At 44.0% G+C, this 23328-nt stretch overlaps 1 protein-coding gene across 1 annotated transcript in view; it reads left to right on the forward strand.

Annotated features, from left to right (window-relative positions):
• LOC146686653 (latent-transforming growth factor beta-binding protein 2-like) overlaps nt 1–23328 on the forward strand; it is a 94041-nt gene that overhangs the window by 63975 nt on the left and 6738 nt on the right. The window contains exons 15-39 of the mRNA XM_085442578.1: nt 488–562; nt 1427–1552; nt 2004–2132; nt 2311–2430; nt 2753–2872; nt 6293–6412; nt 6604–6726; nt 6838–6963; nt 7081–7206; nt 7402–7527; nt 7646–7771; nt 8274–8399; nt 9354–9479; nt 9738–9857; nt 9993–10118; nt 11792–11914; nt 12562–12690; nt 18213–18341; nt 19935–20069; nt 21112–21309; nt 21409–21504; nt 22110–22238; nt 22389–22529; nt 22692–22865; nt 23029–23298. Of these exons, the coding sequence (XP_085298704.1) occupies nt 488–562; nt 1427–1552; nt 2004–2132; nt 2311–2430; nt 2753–2872; nt 6293–6412; nt 6604–6726; nt 6838–6963; nt 7081–7206; nt 7402–7527; nt 7646–7771; nt 8274–8399; nt 9354–9479; nt 9738–9857; nt 9993–10118; nt 11792–11914; nt 12562–12690; nt 18213–18341; nt 19935–20069; nt 21112–21309; nt 21409–21504; nt 22110–22238; nt 22389–22529; nt 22692–22865; nt 23029–23298 (3339 nt within the window). The remainder of the gene's footprint in view (nt 1–487; nt 563–1426; nt 1553–2003; nt 2133–2310; nt 2431–2752; nt 2873–6292; nt 6413–6603; nt 6727–6837; nt 6964–7080; nt 7207–7401; nt 7528–7645; nt 7772–8273; nt 8400–9353; nt 9480–9737; nt 9858–9992; nt 10119–11791; nt 11915–12561; nt 12691–18212; nt 18342–19934; nt 20070–21111; nt 21310–21408; nt 21505–22109; nt 22239–22388; nt 22530–22691; nt 22866–23028; nt 23299–23328) is intronic.

A 23328-nucleotide genomic window follows, 5' to 3' on the forward strand; every position in this document is an offset into this window, starting at 1 on the left:
CCTCCTGTTTCCCCTCCCTCTCCCCTCCAGAGAGGAGTTAAACAGTCTGATGGCGTGTGGGACAAAGGAGTTTTGCCTCCAGCTGTTGTTTATTGCCTCTTTGGGTTTGCTTTACAATCTCTAAGCTTTCTGTCAAGCACAGACATGTTGTGTAATTTCTATAAACTGCTCCCACACAGTAGTGGCATTCACAGTCCTTACTTTGCCCTCACGTCAGTGAAAACACTGACATTCAAGTCTGAAGGCTATGTTCAATGAGTCTACCTGATTTATTTTGGTCATTGTAATTTGTTTTAGCCCGGAAAAATGACTAGATCGCTTTTATAGTCTTGAATAGGCAGCTAAGGCATTAGAGTGGCTGGCAAATCAAGCGGCGTCTTGTTTTGGTTGTAGAGACTAGAACCTGTCAAAGTTTAAGAGAGATTTAGTTGACTTTGTCATTTGTGCTTATCTAGTGCCCCATGACTCACCTTAACTGTCTTAATAGATATTTTTCCGGACTTCCCGAGCATCAACCCGAGGCCGGATTCAAAGGAACCATCCCATACTGATTCAGCTACAGGTAAACAATAGATTAAAAAGTCACATTATAGGAAATCAGATATATTCAGCCCCACTTCATACATCTAAAACAAAACAAACAACATGACAATGAACAGGTGGACAGGAAGTTGCTATGCGAAAGAGCACCACAGGGCTCAGCTCTTCATTTTTTATACACTCTGTAAACTTCTGGCAGACAGCAGCACGACTCATAAGGCATTTTTGTAGGCTTACCCAAAGTGAAGCTGGAGAGAGCTTAATTTGACCTCTTTTCCCAGAGCCAATTTGGCTTGAAGCTGCTATTCTGCACAGAGGGTGAGAGGGCGAGAAACCAAGAAAGAGTGTGCCTTTTGGAAGAGGAAGCTACTCTGAGTGGACAGAGGCCAGATTTATGAAAAACTTAGGAAGAGCACAGGACATGGTGAAAGCGTGTTTGTGTGACAGACTCAGCGAGAGAGTGACAGAGAGATTTAGGAAGTGAGAAGAATTTTTAGTAATCTTATAGAGAAATGGGATTTTTTTCTTTTTTCTTTTCGTCAGCCAGACCCAGAGGCCCAGTTTAACATGGCTCTTTTGGACAGAAAAACACAAGTACAAAACTAATGTCAGGCTCTACTGTGCATGACCTGTTTCTTGCCGAGCACTTTGTACGCGCTCCATACCACCTGTTGGAACGCTACAGTGCTGTAAAACCAGCGCTCCCATCCACGACTCCACCTATAAAACAGCACGATGAGTTCCCCTGGAGAACAACATGTGTTCGTGGAATGCACATTTATATATTTTTTAGTTTTTTTAAACCAATGTTGCGCAACCTTAGGTCACAAATAATCTTGTTTGTTTTTCAAGTGACAACTCTGCACATCTTTGTTCCTATCCATAGGTATTGACAAGTGTGCCACGACCCCCTCTATATGTGGCCGTGGGAGATGCGTTTCTGTGCAAACGGGCTACATTTGCCTCTGCGAGCCAGGATTCAAGCTCAGTGCACTGCAGACCAACTGCATTGGTAACTAACAAATGGAGCAAGAGCGAAAAATGAAGCAAAACAGGGGTAACAGTGGGACACTCAAAGAGAAGGAGGAGCACACAAACACACACAGACATGCTGACACCAGATGCCACGGCAGCTCTGTCCGTCATCATCACAGTAAAAGCCAGTCTTCATCACCAGTGATTATAAACCTTTGAGAAATTAAGTGAGCCAAAATGATAGGACTCTGTTTGTTTATGCTACCCTGTCCTGTGATGCTTGACAACAGCTCACGTCCCACCCAGAGAGCTGATGCTGTGGTCCTTTTTTTTTCGCAAAGGCTTTTGGACACAGCCTCTGCTCCACACAGCTGGGTTTTGGCCCGTGTTGTTTCTGTTTCATAGAGGAAGCTCTAAAGTCGGTGCTTTAAAAGTGTACTGTGCTGGTGAAGTGCAACAGCCACGTGCTTTCCTTTCTTTTTCTGCAGATGTGAATGAGTGCGATGAGGATCCATGTGAAGGAAAGGGACGTTGTATAAACAGCTATGGGTCCTACACCTGCCACTGCCACAGTGGCTACAGCCAGGTGATCACTCAGAACAGGAAGTTCTGTCAAGGTGAGACACAGCCCCAATCAGCAGCAGGAGATATAAAGTTTCCAATGGAAACTAAGCACTGCAAGTCCTCGTCTGTCAGCGCCGTTCATTTTAAAAGTATTCTGCCCTAATTAATGCTGCGGAACACAACAGTAACTTTCTTTTTTCCCTTCTCCTTGGTTTTCATTCAAACTGGCAGACATGAATGAGTGCAGCATGCCCAACAAATGCCAGAATGGCAAATGCGTCAACACAGAGGGATCTTACACCTGTGAATGCAACGCTGGCTACGCCAAGTCTCGGAGAGGCGTGTGCGAAGGTAACTTGCGTGGGTGCACAAGCAGCTACGCATACAGGCTCAAGTTCACATAACAGGGCAGTCCTGGCCAGGCCTATTTGTTTGCTTCCATGAATTAGCTGAATGAGCTGGGCACTAACAAAACACATATTGTATTTTCCTTTAGTCAAAGCCAGGAAGAAAACTTTGCTCATTCTGTGACAGACGGACTGTGTATGTGTACATTTGCGGCCTTACACCCTCTCTTTCTTCCATGCATGCACGTATTGTCTTAGTAACATTGTTTTAGCAACAACTCATTCAGATTTTTCTTTTTCATATTTTCCACTTTGTCCCGGAGCAGATATAGATGAGTGCAGAGATCCCAGCTCCTGTCCCAACGGTGTCTGCGTCAACACTCTCGGCTCCTTCCGGTGCCAGGTTTGCGGACCAGGGTTCAGGCCTGTCGGTGAAAGATGTGTGGGTAAGGCAACCTCACACCCCATTATAGCAGTGGCACCAGTACCCAGGATCCTAAGGGTGTTTCCAACCGCTGCATGGAAACAAACAGGGCTTCCCTATTATGTATTAGGTAACTTTTACCTACTTGAAGCTGCTGTTCCTGGTTGGCATCACTCGAAAAAACCTAACAAAAAACAAGGCAACAGGCCATGCCATTAAAGATGTGTTGACAGCCGATGATGCAGTACAGCTCCCCAAATATCACAAGCAGAACTAAATTTGCAGGATTGTGGCTTTTTGCTCAAAGGGACTGCTGATGTGCATTAAAATGATAAAATAAATAGTATTTTGCGCTTCAAACGACTTTATATTGGATGTTTTATGTCGAGCAAGGAGCACTTCTGGGCCCCAACGACAGCCCAAAAACCACAGTGATGATGGCTATATAGCATGGACTGAGAGCACGACTCCACCGCCTTTGTCTATTCAGTGCTTCCACGTATAATAAATCGACTCCTCCACCCGAGCAGCCCCAGAATATCCCAAATATTGTTTAAACACATCCACCATGCTATTGCTGATCTTTTGATATCACTGGCCCTGTAAAAAGATTGTTTGTAATACTTCAATTTGGGAGAGTCCAAATATTTTCTCTTGGCTACAGCCTTGAACAAACAGTGTATTATTGTTGGAGAGCTCTCCCGGCAGAGGCGAGCGAGGCTTTATTACCACTGCTGGGCTAGGTGAGTGTTTCAGGAGACGTATGAGAAGGTCGAAGGCTCTGTTCCCCCGCCGCTAAAAGGTCCCGGCACGCAAACAAATTTTCTCACTCACCCGTGATGTTGTCTGTGGCCCGCTGTAAAGGTCTCACTGCAGATTACTAGACGTGACCACACAAATGGCTGACAGATTACACTCGGTATGTGTTTTGTTTAAGATTACACGCCAGCGGCTACCAACCTAAAAGTGGCCCTGTTACATAACAACCCAACTGCTGTTAGTTACCACATCCCCTCCGTATGACCTTGCACCCCTCTAATTTGTTTGGAAATAACGCAGAAATGCTCGCACGGCGAAAAAGCACGACGGAAAATATGGAAGTAAACTTCAGTGACACTTATGAGTTCTTTAAAAATTGATTTATCAGTGAGTCAGTTGAGCGACGCTCAGGTTTAAAGTCTCACAATTTCTCGTGCTACCAAAGAAAACACCGCTTTAGCCACTTTCATGTTTCTGCCAGTCTGCTATTATTATACATTCTCTGTAAACCCGTGGTGTATAAATAGTAACTGAGAGGAACTTCGTAAATGAGGGATAACGCCAGAGGTAAATATTTTTGCTCTGGACATTTGCACAAGCAGCGCTAACAGTCCTGCGGCATAGGTCTGCCGCTTCGGGAGTCACATAAAACATACAGCATCAGCAGCAAGTTTCCAGCGTTTGCTTCAGTCAATTGCCGACAGCACAGTGCAGTAGTTTGAATCCAATTGACCAAATCGTGGATAAGCCTAATTGTTGGCGTGATTGAGAAAACGGTTCCACTCCCTTGTCGGGGCTTATCGCAGGCAGGCCTAAGAGATGCCGGGTGATAGCAGAAACAAAACACTGGGCCACACTGACAGACATCTGGCAGCGCCCGTGGTTAAGCAAACAAAACCCGCTCTGTGACTCTCGTGCAGTTTCCAGCGTGTGTGCTCAGTCTCCGAACATTTATCACCTCTCAATACGATCTTCTCTTCTCCCTTCCTCCTTTCGCAGACCGCCTCCTTCCTCTTTGATAGTCTTCTTCTCAGTCGCCCACACGATCACACTTCACTCTCATTCTCTTCCCGCAATTTAATCTAACCTAAAAAATAAATAAATATGCCACTGTTAACACTTGATAAATCCCACTACAATGCTATAAAACACTGTTTCTACATGAGGTTTTCCACAATTATGATTCCTGGGTCAACAGCTCATGAGGTGGAAAAGACAGCTTCTTCAACAAATAGTAAAAGGCTTTCATGAATGAGGCATGGTCTGCGCACTGATGTAATTTAATGACTGCTGTTTGTAGTCATTACACACACTAATTATGCTGTAATTGTTTCCCTTTTCCTGCTAAACAATGCTGACACGGCCCTTATTTTCAAAGGAGATCTAGAGCGTTTTTTGCTGTGTTGTGCTTTTTTCATTTTGTCAGACTTGTATTTTTTTAAAGGCTTTATTTACATAAAAGTATATTTTTTCATTTACTCCCAGTGTCATCAAGCCAAACAGAGACATTTTTTAATTTTATATCCAAAGATTTTTGTGTGCAGAGGCCAATTTCTGAAAGTATGAAAAACAAATCTATAATTTTAGATTCTGCAAAAGTGGTGAAAATGTGTGTTTTTTGTTCTATTTTCAGTGAGCTAAGCCTTTTAATTTATGCTCGTCCCACAGCACAGTTGTGGCAGGGTGAAACCTAAAATCTGTTCATCCATCCATTTATCCATCCATGCATCTGTCTTCTTAACCGCTTTTCTAACTTATGGTCAGAGTCGGGGCTGAAGGTTATCCCTGTTCTGATGACCGGTCCATCACAGGGCAGCAACATGCCCGCAGATCCACACGTGTGGCCTTTTTAAAATCACCAAGCAACCAGAAAGCCATGTGCTCGACAAAAATCTTGCAAGAACAGGGGGAACATGCAAACTCTACACCAGGGATGTCAAACTCATTTTAAATCATAGGCCAGATACAGCCTGCTTTGATCTTTAGTGGGCCACACCAGTGTAAAGAAACTTAACTACATATTTAACCCCTGCAATATCTTAAAATAGGAAAAAAGAAGTGACATTTCAGCAGCATGTCTCATTCTTTGTGCGTATTAAAGACATGCTTCTGTAGTAAAGGAAAGAAATCTGTTAGCGTGGTTTTTTTGGGCTTAAACTGTAAGAAATAAATGCATAAAATTACAGAAAACGTTCTGGCATGTCATTGCCCAGACTGTCCTGTAATTATAAAACAAAGTTTTTGTTATAAAACTTTCTTTTTTTTCCCCTTTAGTCTGAAATCACTGTGAAAATTAGAAAATTCTTTATCAGAGAGTAAAAAAAGTAGGAACTTTTCTGTCATTTTATTGTTTAACTATCTCTTAATTACATTGAATGTATTAGTTATTAGTATGAGTGGTCTTGTGTGAGGTCTTTATCATTTGGAAAAGCTGAAAAACTTGTGAAAATACAGTAAAACATCCAAAACGGATCCCAACATTTTCCAAAGCAGTACAACGGGATGGATTGGAGTCTTTGCTAGGCCATTTCTGGGCCCCCGCACCTTATGTTTGACACCCCTGCTTTACACAGTCACCCAGGAGGTGGTTTGAACCCAGAACCTTGTATGGGGTGTCAAAGCTAAACGCTGCACCATGCTACTGCCCTTTAAACCTAAACATCCTTCCTGTATACGTTTTCAGATATGAACGAGTGCTTGAACCAAAGCGTGTGCGGCCGTGGGCGGTGTGTCAACACCGAGGGCTCCTACAGGTGCAACTGCTTCCAAGGCTACAAACTCTCACCAGACAATGTTTGCCAAGGTATATGTCAGTCAGAAGATCGGTCAGACATTATTCACACCCCATGTCAAAGTTACTTCTCTGTGAGTAGTTCTCCACAGGGCAGTCGTGGAAGCCTTGCAGTACCGTTGAAGGTTTATTTAAAAAAAGAAATCTACAAAGAGTTAGAGGTTGGCTTTATTTTCTTTTTTCCCCCTATGATTTCTCTCCAGATGTGGATGAGTGTCTGCTTCCGGGAGTCTGTCTCAACGGCCGATGCGTCAATCTGGACGGAACCTACAGATGCACCTGTAACCATGGCTACCAAGTCACCTCAGACAGCAAATCATGTGAAGGTCTGCAAAGGATTATCTAGAGCTGTTGGGTGTAACTCATCACCGCATACTTTTCTGCTCGTGGCGCACTCTCGACAGCAACTTAATGGCTGCAAATTATTTCCCTGCTAGATGTCAATGAGTGCGCAACTGGTAATGCCTGCCCTGCGGGAATTTGCATCAACTCTGCAGGTTCCTACACTTGCCAGAACTGCAGGCCTGGGTTTGAACCATCTGCTGACAGACTGAGATGTGAAGGTATGAAACTGGCCGCCTAATGGTTTACACTAACGTGTCGTTTTAAGGTAACACCGGTAGGCGGTGATGATATTTTTGCCCACTTGTGATGATATTCGCCCCTTTTTCGCTTTCCAGATGTTGATGAGTGTTCCCAGGGCGACTTGTGTCTAGGTGGGGTGTGCGCCAACACAGAGGGGTCCTACATTTGCACCAGGTGTAAGGCTGGTTACAGAGTGTCTCAAGACCAGCAGAGGTGTGAAGGTAAAAACAGTCTCCAGCTGTTTCCAGCTGTTCTCGTCATTCAGCGAAAGTCATTAGCATTGTTATGACTATTAAAGGCTTACTCAACACGTTTGAGCAGCTTGTCGTTTCCCTGTAAAATTGACTTTCCCTCGAAACTGCATTTCCTGTATGTACGGAATCTTTACACTGATATACACGGTGTGTTTTTTCCAGATATTGACGAGTGCCAGTCCCTGTCTACTTGTGTCAACGGGATCTGTCTAAACTCAGAAGGTTCTTACACCTGTGAGAACTGCCCCACGGGGTACAGAGTGTCGTTTGATGGAGAGCTCTGTGAAGGTTGGCTTATTGAAAATTACTCACTTAAATGGAGCTTTTTCTTATTTTTGAGTTTGTTGTTGTGAAAACATTGCAATCTGCCAGTGAATGTCTAAGTCTCCATATTGTTTCCTAACAGATATTGATGAGTGTGCCCTGCCCACTGCCTGCCCCCAGGGAACATGTACAAATAGAGAGGGTTCGTTCACATGTGTTGTCTGTGAGCCCGGTTTTAGAGTCTCTGAGGATGGACAGCGGTGCGATGGTGAGAGTTTGTGGTGGAATGTCCTTGCTTATGTTTGCATGCTTGAGTCCAGGTGTGTGTAGATCTGGCTTTCCAAACATGCCAGACTTCACCTCTACACCTAACAGAATCTCATTTGCTCTGCAGATTTGTTTCTCAGCTGCTTTATGTTGTATGTAAATAACATGACGTGTGGTAGCATGAACCCAAAGTCTCCTCATCTGAGGCAACAGCTCTAAAATACTTCTAGACATCACATCATAGCTGGATCCTGGACCCCTCTGGCTCTGGCACCAATCATCTGTTCCTTGCTCAACACAATGAGACACCAGCCCTCAAATAGAACAGGATGATGTCAGGCAAATATCCTGCAGATAGCTCAGCTAAAAAGATAGAGGTGTCGACATTTGTGATTCCTAGCCCTAGTGATTACCCATCTAACTGATTACCACTGGCAAGCTTTATTTATTTGAAGCCAGAGATGGTAATCTGTGCTATGATGTGCCTTTGTATCTGTGTCCAGATGTGGATGAGTGCTCAGTGGCTAACTTGTGCCCGGGTCAGCTGTGTCTGAACACTGAAGGATCGTACACCTGCAGGAGCTGTGAAGCCGGCTTTCAAGTGAATGAGGGCGGCCGTTACTGTGAAGGTAAGAGGGCATCTGTACTTAAGTACCTGCCTAGAAAAGTTTGATATTTCAGTATGCTGCAAAGTTGAGCCAAAGTTATAGTGGACCACAGTACAAGAGGAATGCATTAGGCCCAGAACATGATTACAGAAAATCTTTACAGCGTCTGGTAATTTTTCATGACATGATTTATGGGATAAATGCAGGGAAATGGCTGCTTTGAGGAATCCAGTAAAGTCTGTCATGACTTCATGGAAGCAGAACAGGAATGATTATTTAAATGGATTAAAACATGGTCTCAGTTAGCCTCATATACTTTGGTGTGTTTTTAAACAGAAGTGTGGATCTAGCCTCAGAGGAAGATCCCACCCCCCCACCGATGTATCTTAGCGCTGGGAAAAAGTCGCACAGTAAAAGCCCGACTCTGAGTCAGCCTCTGATAGGATTTTAATGGATGTCTCTGATGCCATGGAAAATATTAAGGACTTAATTTGAAATGAAGTCAGCCACTCCCCTGCTTCTCACTTATTGCAGCAAACTCGCCCTGTTGAACTCACTCTGTTCACCCAAAGGCAAAAAAAAATCAAGCCATCTCAATCACTTAACAATGGCCCGCACTATTTTCACCACAAGAAATACAATCCTACCAGCTCGAGGAATTTCGAGAGATCACATAACAGTGAGCCAGTGACTGTTTGTAGATATAGTAATTATACGCCACCTGTAATAGCTTGCTGTTTTGGATTCAGTGACTGTCCCACATACTTATCTTTCTACCCTTTTTAATAAAACACTGTCAGTGTGATCTAATAAGGAGGGCTCTGCTTACTGTACATTAGGCAGCACAGTAGGTTAAGCTGAGCTCATTAATGATTTTTAGCAGATAAGACAGTGGAAGCACAAAAACGGGGCTCTATATACCTTTTTGTTCAAGATGATAACCTACAGCCAATCTTTTCTTCTTCTATCTCTTAGACATCGATGAGTGCCAGTCTCCGAGTGCTTGCCCCACAGGTGTTTGCGCCAACACAGAGGGCTCCTTCTCCTGCATGGCCTGTGATCCGGGCTTCGAGCTGGCATTTGACCGGCGCTCATGTGAAGGTACACTGAAATGGGCGGCTCGCTGCGGTCGCTCGATTTTATGATCTCGATGCAATCATTTTCGCAGTCATCTGTTCCAATATAGTAAGTCATTACTTGCCGTCTTACATGATGCACGACTTCTCTCACATGTTCAGTGTGGTCTGGAAGTTTTTCGGTCTAGATGTCAAAACTTGGGCAAATTTGAAGTGACGCACGGTGATTTACAGCTGGTGTGGATATGTCATGCCGGTGACGTCTGTGTGTGTGTCAATTCAGATGTCAATGAATGTGAGGACGCCAGGCTGTGTGTGGGAGGTCAATGCACAAACGCCATCGGCTCCTATAGCTGCTCCTGCCCCTCTGGCATGGAGCTGGTGGATGGGACGTTCTGCAGAGGTATAAACATGCAAATGCACTATAGCTCTAAAATATGAAATTAGTGGTTAGCCGTTTCTCGTGGCTTACCTCATGTTGGGATATTGACACAGCTGTGTAAATGTACTTATGTGTATTTGTGCTTGTTTGTGACAGATATCAATGAGTGTTTAACCGCTGGAGGGATCTGTGGGGAAGGAGACTGCCTGAACACTGAGGGCTCCTACTTATGCATCTGTCCTAATGGGTATACCACCACCGATGGAAGCCCCGGCTGCCAAGGTGCAGTATAGCACTGGAGCTAGAACGCTTAGAGCAGTGGGAAATCTTGATTCTCTTGGGCTTTGTGTAAATAAGTGGAGTAGACTAGGGATTGGAGCAAGTTGTTAATAAAGTAATAATGGATTTTTCAAATATTGCTTAAGTCATTTACAGTAACATTATTGGCTTGCTTCTTCTTCTTTTTTTCATTGAGTGCAGACAGGCTGTTCTCGCCATGCTCTCTTAGGAGTTGAAGCCAAGCCTGGGACACCTGGCATGGGTGCACAGGCTGTAATGGGCCATGGCTTCATCAACTATCTCAGCTCACCCTCCCTCAGCTTGGACAGTTTGATGTTATTCCAGCCGCACCCAGTGACCCACTGGTAGTAGCCTGATCATCAGCTAAAGGAGGGCTTTACAAGAATCTGGAGCAATTACTAAAACAATACATGAAATAACTCCGGCTAGGATGTCAGAATTGGATCAGTGTTATTTCTGGTGGGTCTTGCAATCTGGTGGAGGATGAGTTAAGTAAAAGATGTCTGGCAGTGAACTGTTCTGTCATGATATGAAGCAGGTAGGCTGGCCTCTGCGAGATGCTGGCATGGTCATGGAGTTGGCAGAATTTACTTGCAGCAGAGGACAAGGGTCACTCCTCGTGCAGGGGCGTTCTTTTGGCCTTGGAGTGCTTCAGATATCACAAACTGAGCAAGTTGCCCAACATGGATCAGGTACTTTGGCTATTCGCCCCAACAAATACTGGGCCCTAATTATCCTATAAATCAGCAGTTGTCATATATTTTCTTGCAGTCTGCCATTGTGTGTACAGTGCTGACACAATAAAAGCCAGGCCCCCTTCTGACATGAGCCTGAAGGACGCGAAGAAGGGAGGACGAGGGTTTGTGAGGTTATGGGAATGAAAGATACGTTCAGTCAGGTGGGGCCAAAACGACGCTTGGCCTTTCCAGACCAGCAAAAAACAGCATGAGCAATAAAAGACTGACAGCAGACTGAAACATACCTCAGCTTAATCCAAATCAACAACTTCTGCCATGGCCTTCCTGTTCCTTTCAATAAGACTTTGAAGGATTTGAATACACTCCAAAGCTATCCAGTCACAGCATATTTATGTATTTACCTAAAGTCTGGAGTGCTGCTTTTTTCCCCTCCCTATCGTTGCAATCGGGTGTTTACCTTGTCGTCTCTGTAAGATTCATCTGATTATCAAAAGACTGGAAAAGGAAGGCAGGCATTTTCCTCAGTGATGAATTTCCTCTGGTTTCTTGCGTTTTCCCTCACCTTTCACCACAAGTCCAAGTACTGTATAAGCTATGCTGTAATGCCGCAATTATCCACCCATCTACAGCTAATCAGGCATCGAGCATTCGTTATTAATTTTAACGAGTCTGGGGGAAATGTTCTCAGCCTGAAACGCTGAGGTAGATCTCTCTTCTGCTTTGTTTCCTGTTTGCAAGTATACCATGAAGCGCTCCAAATGGCCAGCACGCCTAGTGTTCAGATGAGCGCTTGATTACACATTCTTTTTCTGATACGAGAAGAAGCCGCGCTCCCCGTGGACTCGCTGAAGATGGAGGATCCGTGCGGATAATTGCTGTTAATCAATCTGTAAGATCTTGAGCCGCACTTTCCGCTAATTTGTCTGCTTTTCTTTCCCCACTTTTTGTCCGTCGTAGACGTGGATGAATGCAGCAAGGATGATGTGTGCATCCGAGGAAAGTGCATCAACGGCGAGGGCTCGTTCTTGTGCTTGTGCGAGGCCGGCTTCAAATTCAACACTGATACGGCTGACTGTGAGGGTAAGACTGATTAAAACTTCCTTTTGTTTTCAAGTTGTGTTTGTCACGGTTGTTATTGACCCTACCTCTGCCCAGAAGTTTCATCTGTCTGACTAAAACAACATGTCAGCTTTAGCTGTTTGATTGTCACGCTACATTAAGGCTCAAACATACGCAGTATAGCACAGTTGGATATGATTGATTATCTATAGCACGTCAGGCTCCAGTGAAAGTGTCCAAGCCTGGCTTAGAGGCTTTCCTCCGTGGTCTTGGGACTGAGGGGTGCCTGGATTACATGGCTGGAGCCCTCAGCTCCCTCTCCCCAGTGGGAAGCATGAATGACCCCATTGTGAGCAGGAGGTGTTTCTCCCTCTGGAACGTCTCCCTTTAGCTCCTTCACAAGTTCTTTGGTTGCTGTGATAATATTGTTCTTGGCCATTCCCTTTGCCTGCTGCGTTTACTGAGGACAGCTACACCACAGGCCTCCTGGCCGACTCCTGCTTTGCAGCCATTACACCGGGAGCAGAGGAGCAGTGGTGGGAATATGAGTTTGCGTGCGGGGGTGCGCGCATTTGTGTCTGATTGCACATGTGGTTACGTTTGCGCCTCTGTTTGTCGGTTACTGACAAACATCTGTCTCTCTCTCTCTCTTTTCTTCTTCTCTATAGACCAGAACGAGTGCAAGGAGTTTGGGAGCTCAGTCTGTGGCACCTGGCGCTGCGAGAACACCATCGGCTCTTACCGGTGCTTTGTGGGTTGCCAGCCTGGCCTTGAGGGAGAACTCGCCACAGGCTGTGGTGAGTTTTCAAAATTGCACTGTACTTAAAAAGACTAGCACGCTCAATTATGTGGAGAAAAAGAATTAAACAGGCATTTTTAGCCTGTTTTTGTGTGTAAGCAAATTTAATTGTATTGAAAGGGGGTTGATCTATTTATAGACTGTGCATGACCTAATACTTCATTACTCCATGGCTGTAGTTTAGTATTCAAATCAAGTCACCACCACCACACCACTCTACAGGTCTCTCACCCCATCGCACATATCAGGTTGGCATGCACACATAGGGACAGATGCAAGTTAAAAGCTATCAAGACCTCTGGGTCTTCCTGCACAAAAGGCCACCATGGAAGATAATGAGAAATAGCCCAATATTGAGGCCCTTTGAAGACAATACCGCACTGTCATTGGAAGCCAATTGTAAGGCCAGAAGCTGATAGAAGATAATGGGGCACTCTGGCAGAGTCCCAAAGTAGAACCTGATTGCTGCAGTTCTTCTAAGAGAAGAAAGATGAGATAGTCAGGCAAGGCCAGCTTACTGTTTGTCCCCCCCACCCTCGTAGAGAAGCCACAGTCACCTGGCATCGGCTGGATGGGTTTGTACTCACGCTACATCTGTGAACACAGCTAGCCAACAACAACAGGCACATGTCCATGACTTCCAGAGTCCACGAAGACTTATGTATTTCCTGGCAGGACTGAACACCTTGGGCTCAAGACATTTGCAAAGTTTGTTGCACAACAAATTGGATTTTTTTTTTGCTCTTTATTTTGTAATGTGGTATTGCTTGTCTTTGTTACTCTCATAGCATCATAAAACAACAAATGGAGTTTATGACCAGAAAAAAAGAAGGTCTAGATATTTTCCTCATGTTTAGAGAGGATCCAAACAGTCACTGGAGAGTGACAGGCGAAGAAGGGAAAGCAGACTGAGAGCATCAGAATGGAATGATGTGTTGGACCGTAGATTGAAGCTGTGGGTGTTTGTGGCCGATTGCGTGTGCATGTCAGCGTGACTGTGTGTGTGTGTGCGCACGTCTGTGGTTAAGTGTGGGGTTATTTTTGGGGTTTTTTTGGCATCCTCCCGTGTGTGTTTGTGTTGGAGAAAGAGAACCAGAGACTGTGGTGGTTGCAGAGATGCACTCAGGGCAGAGTGTGGCTTCACATGTTTTCATGACCCAAAGTTTTTATTAGACTATCAAGTGATGCTCTGGAGAGAAAATGCTGCTGCGGGCAGTGTTGACCGGTGACAGATCGTAGATCTGCCCACCACCCCTCGTCTACTACACTGATCCTGGCTATGTGTGGCTGCCTCCTCACTGCACTTTATGATCTTGTCTGTCTGAGTGCAGAGGCCTTTAGTTCAACAAGACTTGATTGAAGCCAGCTGCTCACCTCTGCTCTTTTGACTTCAGAGACAAAACACTGCTAAGCAGCTCACACAGGTTAGATTTTCATCATTGCTTGCTGTGCATTAGGGCTTAAGGACTTTGCCTGCCATGATATATGCATTTTATTTAAATCACCCCATGTGCCCTTTAGTTGCCTCTAGTGTGATGATCCCTTTTATACCTTTATTTGCCCAAAACCGTGAAATTCTTGATGCTGAAAGTGTCTTTTGAAGGAGTTGTGCTGGAATTTAGCAGAGACACCCAATCTCCAGGAGAAAGCTCATACAGACATGTGGAGACTCCACACAGAGCTGCCTGGGTTTGGACCTCTTAGTCCGATTCCACTTCTGAGCCACTCACCCAGTTGCTAACATGTCTGACATGCTCCTGAGGAGTCCTGAGATGTGGCCTGATTACAAAATCTTCTTTTATAGTTCCACAAAACTCTATTTATCTCATCTCTGTGGGTGCTTGACCATTTTTCTCCTGTTGCTATGTTGTGATGCTGTTTTCACTAGATGCTACAACAAACACTCGCACAGCTCAGCGTTGACTCACAGCCCCGGTTTGAGAACCAAGCCCTCTTACGTTTAAAATCACTCAGCGTTACACACAATAGTGGCTTGTTTCACCTCGCGAATGGAAGTTTTGGGAGATGCTGCCGTCACCTCAATAAAAAAATGTTTAAAAAAAGCCCAAGGATGGAGCCCAATTACTCCCGGGCATTTTTTGGTGGCTTGCAAAAAGAAAATCATCAAATATTCAAGAAGAGACCAGACGTGGTAATTTGCAGTTTCTGCGAGGGGGTATTGCTTTATTTTTACTCACCCGCCTTTGAAAGAGGCAGCGGTTGTCGTTGGCTCTGCTCCCTGCGCTCATTTAGATTTAGAGGCCGTGACACAAAAAGGGAAAAACAGAGGGGCTTTTTTTTGCCACAGCAAATGCCACCGCAACTGTGCTATAAGGTCTACGCTCAAATCTAACACGATGCCGTACATAAGTGTTTGGACGCGTGTGTGTATGCGTGCTGCACATCATTGTTTTTAGCTTTAATTCACCATCACGCTCGTAAATTCCCCCGAGCTATGCCTCGTCTTTAATAAGGCTTTTACCCAAGAGCGGAAATTGTCTGCGGTCTCACTCTTGCCAGCCTCCCACCCCTGTAAATGTATAGAAATCTGAAGACTTTAACATGTGTGTGACTCCTCGTGCAGTTGTACTTTCTTTTTAAGATGTACACTGGTCACACCGCAGGTTGGTCATCAGTGTAGTTAACCCAGGACCGGTTGTTGATGTAATATCTGATAAAGCCCGCAAACATGCTTCCCTGAAGGCAAATACCTCACCTTATCCTTAACCGATCATGTGTGAAATAACCTCTGCATATGGGTCCAATCAGACAAGGGGTTGCCCGGAGAACAACGGAGAAGTGTGGACTGTGGCGTGGTGAGTCAACAGTCATTGATGTATCCCTGTATTCTCTTTGCCTGCCGCCATGTGCTTCAGATTAACACATGGCACAGAGACCAGTTTTTAACACTCCTCCACACCCAAATCCACCATCACCGGATCCAGGAAGCATGTCCTCCCGGGTCAGGCCGTTAGAGTAGGTTGTTTTTGGGCCCGTGCTGCCCCTTCATCTCAGCTTTCCTGCCTCACTTCTTCCCCCCAGGCAAATTACAGCGCTGCATGTGTCCTGACGTAACTGATGATCGCATGGAAAGACTAAGAAAGGCAACCCCATGTCGTGCTAGTGTGAGACTCGCTCTTGGTGGAGTTATCTCATGCTGTAATATTCATTTTTTCCCACAAATCATTAGTGCTGCAATTATCAGCCTGACTGTCTGTGGCTGACAGACCTAAATGGCTGGTCAAGTAATGCTATCACTCAAACACTGCAAAAAGACGGGCACAGCAATGACTAAATTCCAGTTTTCGTTTTGGTCCAGATTTTCTTGTTCCTCTCAGATATGATACTTTGAGTGCATCTCATCCCAACATGTGGTTTGCAACAGATTTTCTTCCATGTCACACACGAATGAAAATCCGCCTTCAGACACTGATTATTTCACATATTAGCAGAGAGCTTTCATCGACTTCCCTCCCCGGACCTCCCAGCTGGTCTCTGCTGTCAATTCCAACATTCCTAACTCCACTTAAGCTCTTCACACTTGAGAAAAATGTTCCTTAAACCTTGGTATACAATACTTTCCCCCCCTTTAATAGAGAAACATGGCTAACTAGGCCTTTGAGATGTTATTCCCTAAAAAATTTTCAATTGTGTGCAATTCCTTAAAGTATTCAAAAGCACATCCAGTAAGTTGGCGGTTCTTAGTATGTGTCCGTCCATTTGAGCCCACAAGTCTATTCTAGCAATTTCAGTCCTCCTCAGCCCTTCCAGGGAAACATTTTACAAATGACAAAGGCAATTTTGTCTCCACAGTTTTATTAGCTGGTGGGAGACCCTGTCTCTGACCCCAGAGGCATGTTAGAGAAATGTCCAAGTCAGGACAGAAACACTGGTAGAGGATTAGTTCCCCCAATGAGCCTGAGAAAGGAGATTTCTGCGTTGGAGGAGAGGACGGGGCCCTGGCCAAGCGTGCTGTTCAAATCAGATGGATTGCGGTTTCTCTGTCCCACTTTCTTCCCCCTTTTTTTTTTCAGCTGAAGCGGCCTGTATTAGTCCTCATAGGCAAAATAGAACAGGGTTAGACAACATGTGAATGATGGCGCTTTTTACACCATAAATCATATTGTCACGAAAGTTTAAGGTGCCACTGGTCTTAACATCTTGTCTTTATTACAGTTAGAGGCAGATGTATGAGAGTTTTTAGTGGAACGGATCAAAAATCATTTAAATATTCAAGATGTCGTGATTTTTTCCATGTTCAGAATGTTTTTTAATTTCAAGTTTTGTTTTGTTTTTTCCAAAGCCTATTATCACTCCAGTGGAGTTACTATTAGTCATGGAAACTAATAGTTTCCATGGAAGGTTATGAAAGTTAAAAAGAAAATATTAACAAAATCAAATTACGCTTACAATAAAACAGACACAGTAAAGTAGTATTCTTTAATTTCATCTGTACAATTCATATCAGTTGTGAGGCCTGCCTGTTGTAATGTTTTTAACTTGGTGCCTTGCAGAAAAAGTACAAGCACTTAACTGTGTTTGTCACTTTTACTTTATCCAAATTGTTGATCAAGTTACCTGAATTTATATTCCAGCAACCCAAGAAGGAGGGAAACTGACCAGAGAATAATTTCATGTCACTAAAGTGTGACCATTAAGCACTGTGAGTGTTTTTAAAACAATTATAATCAGCTTTACCCCCCTCCCTGCAGCATCAGTCTTTGGCTTCTGCTATGCTGGCGATGCCAAGAAATACTAAATCATGTATGTTAGAAATTGCAAACAAATGTTACCTTTCAAACAGCAACTGGTAGGGGGAGTCAGTGCGGTTACGAGGTCCGCTGTTAACAGTTTCGACAAGCCGAACTGACATAAAGCATATAGTTTCTCTTGTGATTTTATCAACCATGTTTTATGATTTAATACCTTGCAAACAAGAAACTACTGCAGACCCACCAGATTCCTAACTTCCATTTCAGGCCCCCACAAAGTCCCCCTATGCTCTCAGTCCTTTCGTAGTAAGAGCCTGTTTTTCAGTACATTCATTGATTAGATTGGAAAGTGGTTCATGCCAGAGAGCTGCTCTTAATGCCAGATCTGAACTCTCCAGCTGCTTGTAAAGTCTTGGTGAGTACTGAATGTTGGCTGGATGCTGCGGACTCCTCTGTCACTTCCCACTCGGCTGACACAACTAAAGAACATTCACCCGCAGCTTTCCAGACCCACATCACGCTCACGTTACACTGTGTCCATGCAGAGAGAGAGAGCGAGTCCCCATGAATCAATCCATGAGGAGCAAAGTTTGAAAAGCTTCTTAACGAATTGTCTAATCTGTACACTGTCCCTGACATGTTATGATGGCAGTGATTTCTCTTGTTATTGTACGGTCAGAATGGTAGTGGTGTTTATTTTGGAGAAAGCGGCGTAGTGTTTACGGAGGCAGTCCGAGAGTCTGTTGTGCAGAATGACACTGTAAATATTAACGCTGCGCTCACCTCTCTGCCTGCTCTCGCCTTGCAGATATTGATGAATGTGACAACGAAACCATCTGTGGGAGCAACGGCTTCTGTGAGAACACAGACGGCTCATTCCGCTGCCAGTGTGACCGAGGCTACACCAACCCTCCGGGAGATATGACCAGATGTGTCGGTGTGTTACTGCTGTCCAGAAAGTATCCGCTGTAGACAAGCTAAACTAGCCTGTTCATATAAATGTGTTTTTCAAAATTAAATACACTATGTTGAAATATATTCCAATACAATCCATAATTCGTTGGTCAAAGTAGTAACATCCACCATGGAGGTGTACAGAGGCATACTCTGTACACCTCCATGGTGGATGTTAAATCAGACAAACAAAGATGCAGTTTAAGCATAAGGAGTTTTATAAAGATAGTCTATGAACTGTTTAGGAAATACACTCGTTTTTATACGCAGTACCCCATTTTCAGAGGCTCCAAAACCTAAATCTTAAATATGATATATATTTTTTAATACAGATGCTGTCTTGACTTCCTGAGGTTTAGAACCCAAGGCCCAAATGCTGTGTTTCCTCCCCGGAGATGCTCTCCTAGTTCTTTACTGCAGCCACTTTAAGCTGCTGCTTGTTTGTGGGTGTCTCTGCCTACAGTTTTGTCTTCAGCAACTAAAAAGCATGCTCTGTTGGACTGAGACTGACTTGGCCATGAAGAATATCCTATTTCTTTCCCTTGAAAAACTCTCGCAGTATGGTTTGGAATTCATTCAACGCTGTGAAGAGCTGTCTGATTACTTTTGCAGCGTTCGGCTGAATCTGGGCAGAGAGTGTAGATTTGTACACTTCATTTATCCTGCTGCTTCACAACATCAGTTAGATGCTATAAAGTGTTTGTTTTTTTTAATTATTAGATATGTAAGTAATTTTGACATGATTTACTTTAGTTGTCTTCTGTGATCTTTCAGCGCTTTTGGTGTTGCTGAGCTGGTCAGTGCATTCATTCTTTTTAAAAATGCCCCAGTTTGACGATTCGCCGACTCCTAAAGTTTTTGTTTTTGCCTATTGGTGGCGTCATATTCATATTTAAACACCCTGCATCAGTTTCAGCGATTATGTCTGCTTCATTTTTCATGGAATAAGAATGGAGCAGGCCTCTCCTGGACATGAACCTGCTTGTCAATTGTCCAATTACTTTTGAGCCTCTGAAAATGAGGGACTGTGCATAAAAATGGGTGTAATTCCTAAACAATCGATGCAGCAGTTTTGTTAAACTTCTTCAGTTAAAGTTGGACCTTCAGTCACATCTTAACTGTTTGCTTTAAACACTGCAGCGGTATACTGAGACAAAACTACAAAAATTGTATCTTTGTCCAAAAAATTATGAAACTAACTGTTAATAGTCATTCTGAACCACTTCCACGTATGCACTCTCATAGTCTAAATCTTAAAAGTACATCTTTTGTGTACAAATCTGCAAATGAAAGACTTTCTAACACATACACTGTTAACACTCATGGTAAAAACTACATCCTCCAGCTGAGAATTTATTGGCTGGTTATTAAACAATAAAAATTTACATTTATCATCTATTTGTAAAAAGTCAAATCTTTCTTAAGATAGATAGATGTAAGAATAGATGTAAGATAGTTTTATAAAGAAATGCATGAAGGACTTTTCTTTCATTTGAATATCAAGTACTCTTCTGACAACCGTGTGCATGTTCCCGATCCTTTACTGACCTAAAGCTTCCTCTCCTGCTTTTCTCAGACGTGAATGAGTGCGAGATGAGCTTGGCGCTGTGTGGGGAGGCCCTGTGTGAGAACTTCGATGGCAGCTTCCTGTGCATCTGCCCCAACGACAATGAGGAATTTGATCCCCGCACCAGCCAGTGCCGTTCCATGGGTAATAGAGCAGGACTAGAACTCAATCCCGTCATTGGGAGACGAAGTTTTCCCTGATTTAATGAGCCGTCTCTCATTATCCAAACAAGGGCGACTAGGTGGACATGGCTTACTCCACGTCTCTTAGAGTATCTTTTGACCTGCGTGTTTCCTTTTTTTTTTCTTTACAGGCTGGGGTTATGGTTGGGTGGGTTTCCCGCAAAAATTTGTATCAGCCTAATCCACCAGACAAACGATGAAGTAACTTCTCGATCGGAGCCAAGCAAATGCCCTGGGGCCTTAGTTACCGTAAACCCATTTCCCCACCAAGACAAACAGGGATAAGGTGTAGCTATTAGCAATTAGAGCTAAAGACACATTGCTCTGTGCTCTTGTGCTAAAATAATCGGAAAGTGCAGAGGTTAAAGATATGTAATGCAGTGTAATTTCAGGATGACTAAAGCCTTTTGAGTCATGGAAATATCATCACATTCCCAGTTTGATAGGCACATGTGTACACAAATTGGGGGTATTTACATTATTAAGCTACGTGCCCTCAGCGGGGATGTTTTTTCTTCTGCCTGGGCTCTAAACCCCAGTTATGCCTTTGTGTACCTTTCTGCCACATTCCACTGTTTGCTTTTGACGTGTGTTAATCAATCATGTGAGACTGAATGGTGTGTTGACTCACATGCCAGTGTTTCCATTTGGCTAAGCCAGCAGCTTAACGGTGAAATGCCTGAGCCCATGCCTTTGGACAAATGAGCAGGCTCAGCAGTGGCAGGCGAGGGTAATGCACTACCTGCTGAAGGGATGTGGACGGATGAAAGAGCGGAGGCCCTTTGACGCTGTTACGGTGTGATGATGTGCACCTCAAGGTTAGGATTTATTGTAACTTTAGCTTCCTGGAGAGCTCGTCTGTGTAGTGAGGTATGACTTCAAAAAGCTGTATCAGAGAGCATTTTTCCTTCCTCAAACACCAGACCGTGACTAAATCCACAGATGCTTTCACGACCGTGATCTCTGACATCGCCTCACCTGCTTTATTCTTTGTTCACCTACAGCTGAGAGGGACACCAAACCCATTCCTGCATTCCCCACTTCGGCAGAGGAGAGGAGGGAGTGCTATTATAATCTGAATGACGCAAACTTCTGCGACAACGTCTTGTCTCACAACACCACCAAGCAGGAGTGCTGCTGCACGGCTGGAGCAGGCTGGGGCGACAACTGTGAAATCCACGCCTGTCCCGTCCAAGGAAGTGGTACAACAAGAGCTTTATTATCGGAATAAAGTGAACATATTGTAATATTAGAACAGCGTTTTTCTGTGTTTTGTTAATCTGCTTGTCTTTGTTTTTCAGATGATTACAAACAGCTGTGCCCTTACGGCAGTGGATTACTACCCTTGCCTGTTTCCTCTGTACAAAGTTTTGGAGATGAGCAACGGGCTTACATAGGTACACACTCTTCGCTTGTAAATGCTACCTCGTTTTGTAGATTTTCCCTGTTTTAACCCCTCAGCCGTTAAAGCACGATGGGGTTTTGTTCTCACACTGGGGTTGGGCATGCAGCATGGACTCCCAAGTTTGCAAATGTGATAACTCGAGAAAGACACCAGGTTAAATAATGGAGGCCTTGAGTCAAGTATTCTGAAAATCTCTAAAAAAGATGTCACCTTAGTTAGTTAATATTAGTAACCTTGACCTCAGAGTCAGGGTCACAGGGTCAGGTTTTCTGAAAATCTTGTGCAATAACTTGAGAAGGAAGTCAGGATTTTCAAATGTATACAATAAGTGCATCAGGGGTTAGGACTGGCTGTCAACAGCATTTTTAATGGCACAAAAAGGTGAAATGTTTTATTTTCACCTGCAGCAACTTTTAAAGCCAGATGGACCGGCCTCATGGTAAACGTGCCTCTATACCTGAGTATTTACTGTAATTGCAGCTTTTAAAAAAAGAAGCGAATGACAGTTCTAGCACAGGGTCAGGATTTGAAACTTTTTCAGCTCACACATCGCAACGTGACGCACATGACGCAGCTCTCTCTGTCTTTGCCCCTTAGATGCAAATGAATGTGAGATTTTTGGGCCCGACATCTGTAAGAATGGGCAGTGTTCAAATCTCTTTTCTACGTATACTTGCTACTGTCGCTCCGGCTTCTTCTACGATAACATCCGGCTTGAGTGTGTGGGTAAGAAAGTCTTTTTTTTATTACCTATTATGTATGGTGTATGTATAAATGTATGGTCTCATTCGTGGTCTGCTTTGTATTACCATGCTAATGTGCTAAAATGCAATGATTTTGGTGACGTCTGAGTCTCTTTGCACTAATTTTTTTAAGATTATGATGAGTGTGCATTTGGAAATGTCTGCGAGAACGGGGTGTGTGTGAACACGGCCGGGTCATTCAACTGTTTCTGCAGTCCTCCGTTGGTTCTCGACAGCACACGGCGACGCTGCATTGATCTCAACACCACAGAGGGTGTGACACACACACACAAACCGATTCAATTTTTTTTTTTTTGACAATTTATTCTTCTTGGATATTCAAAGAAAAAGTATAACTTGGTTAGCTGACTCTTAAAGTGATATTTTTCTGATTCTCTTATTTTTTCTCTTAAACCCTTCTCATTGTACATCCCAGAAGTTGTGGACTCAGAAGATGACGTGCACGTGGATATTTGCTGGCAGCAACTCGAGGGCGACAACATGTGTGCCAAACCGCTATCAGATCGCAGAACTACATACACTGAGTGTTGCTGCCTGCACGGTGTTGCCTGGAGTGAACACTGTGCCCTCTGTCCCAGGAAAGACTCTGGTGAGAAGCAGGAATCAGATAAGATAGTGATTTTTTAGTTTCATAATGAATCTATGTACCATGTTCATAGCATAGCGTATTCATACAGTAATGATTTTGTAATTTTCCATTTGATTTCAAAAGTAAATGATCATTTCTATCCCTTGTTTGCTGCTGTGTGCAGCTGACTATGCAGTAATGTGCAACGTAAGAGGAAGTTCAGATAGTCTGCGAGAGCGAATAGGATATGAGTACGGTGTTGAGGGGATAGATGACCCTGCAGAACATTTTGGCCCTCCATACTGGGATCATTACGGCGGTGCTGGTGGACCCTATGATATTTCTGAAGGTGAGAACTACTACGGCATTCAACAGCCACCCCTCCACGTCCCCGTCCGTGTGCCCAGTGTGCAGCCGAGAGAGTACCAGCCGCAGCGAGTGGATCCATATGCTGGTGACTATATGCATGCAGTTGTGTTCTGTT

Source organism: Copadichromis virginalis, linkage group LG19 (assembly GCF_057382275.1).
Source record: "Copadichromis virginalis isolate Kocher_CV1m ecotype Utaka linkage group LG19, C_Virginalis_male_GT1.1, whole genome shotgun sequence".
In the NCBI taxonomy this organism is placed as follows: Eukaryota; Metazoa; Chordata; class Actinopteri; order Cichliformes; family Cichlidae; genus Copadichromis; species Copadichromis virginalis.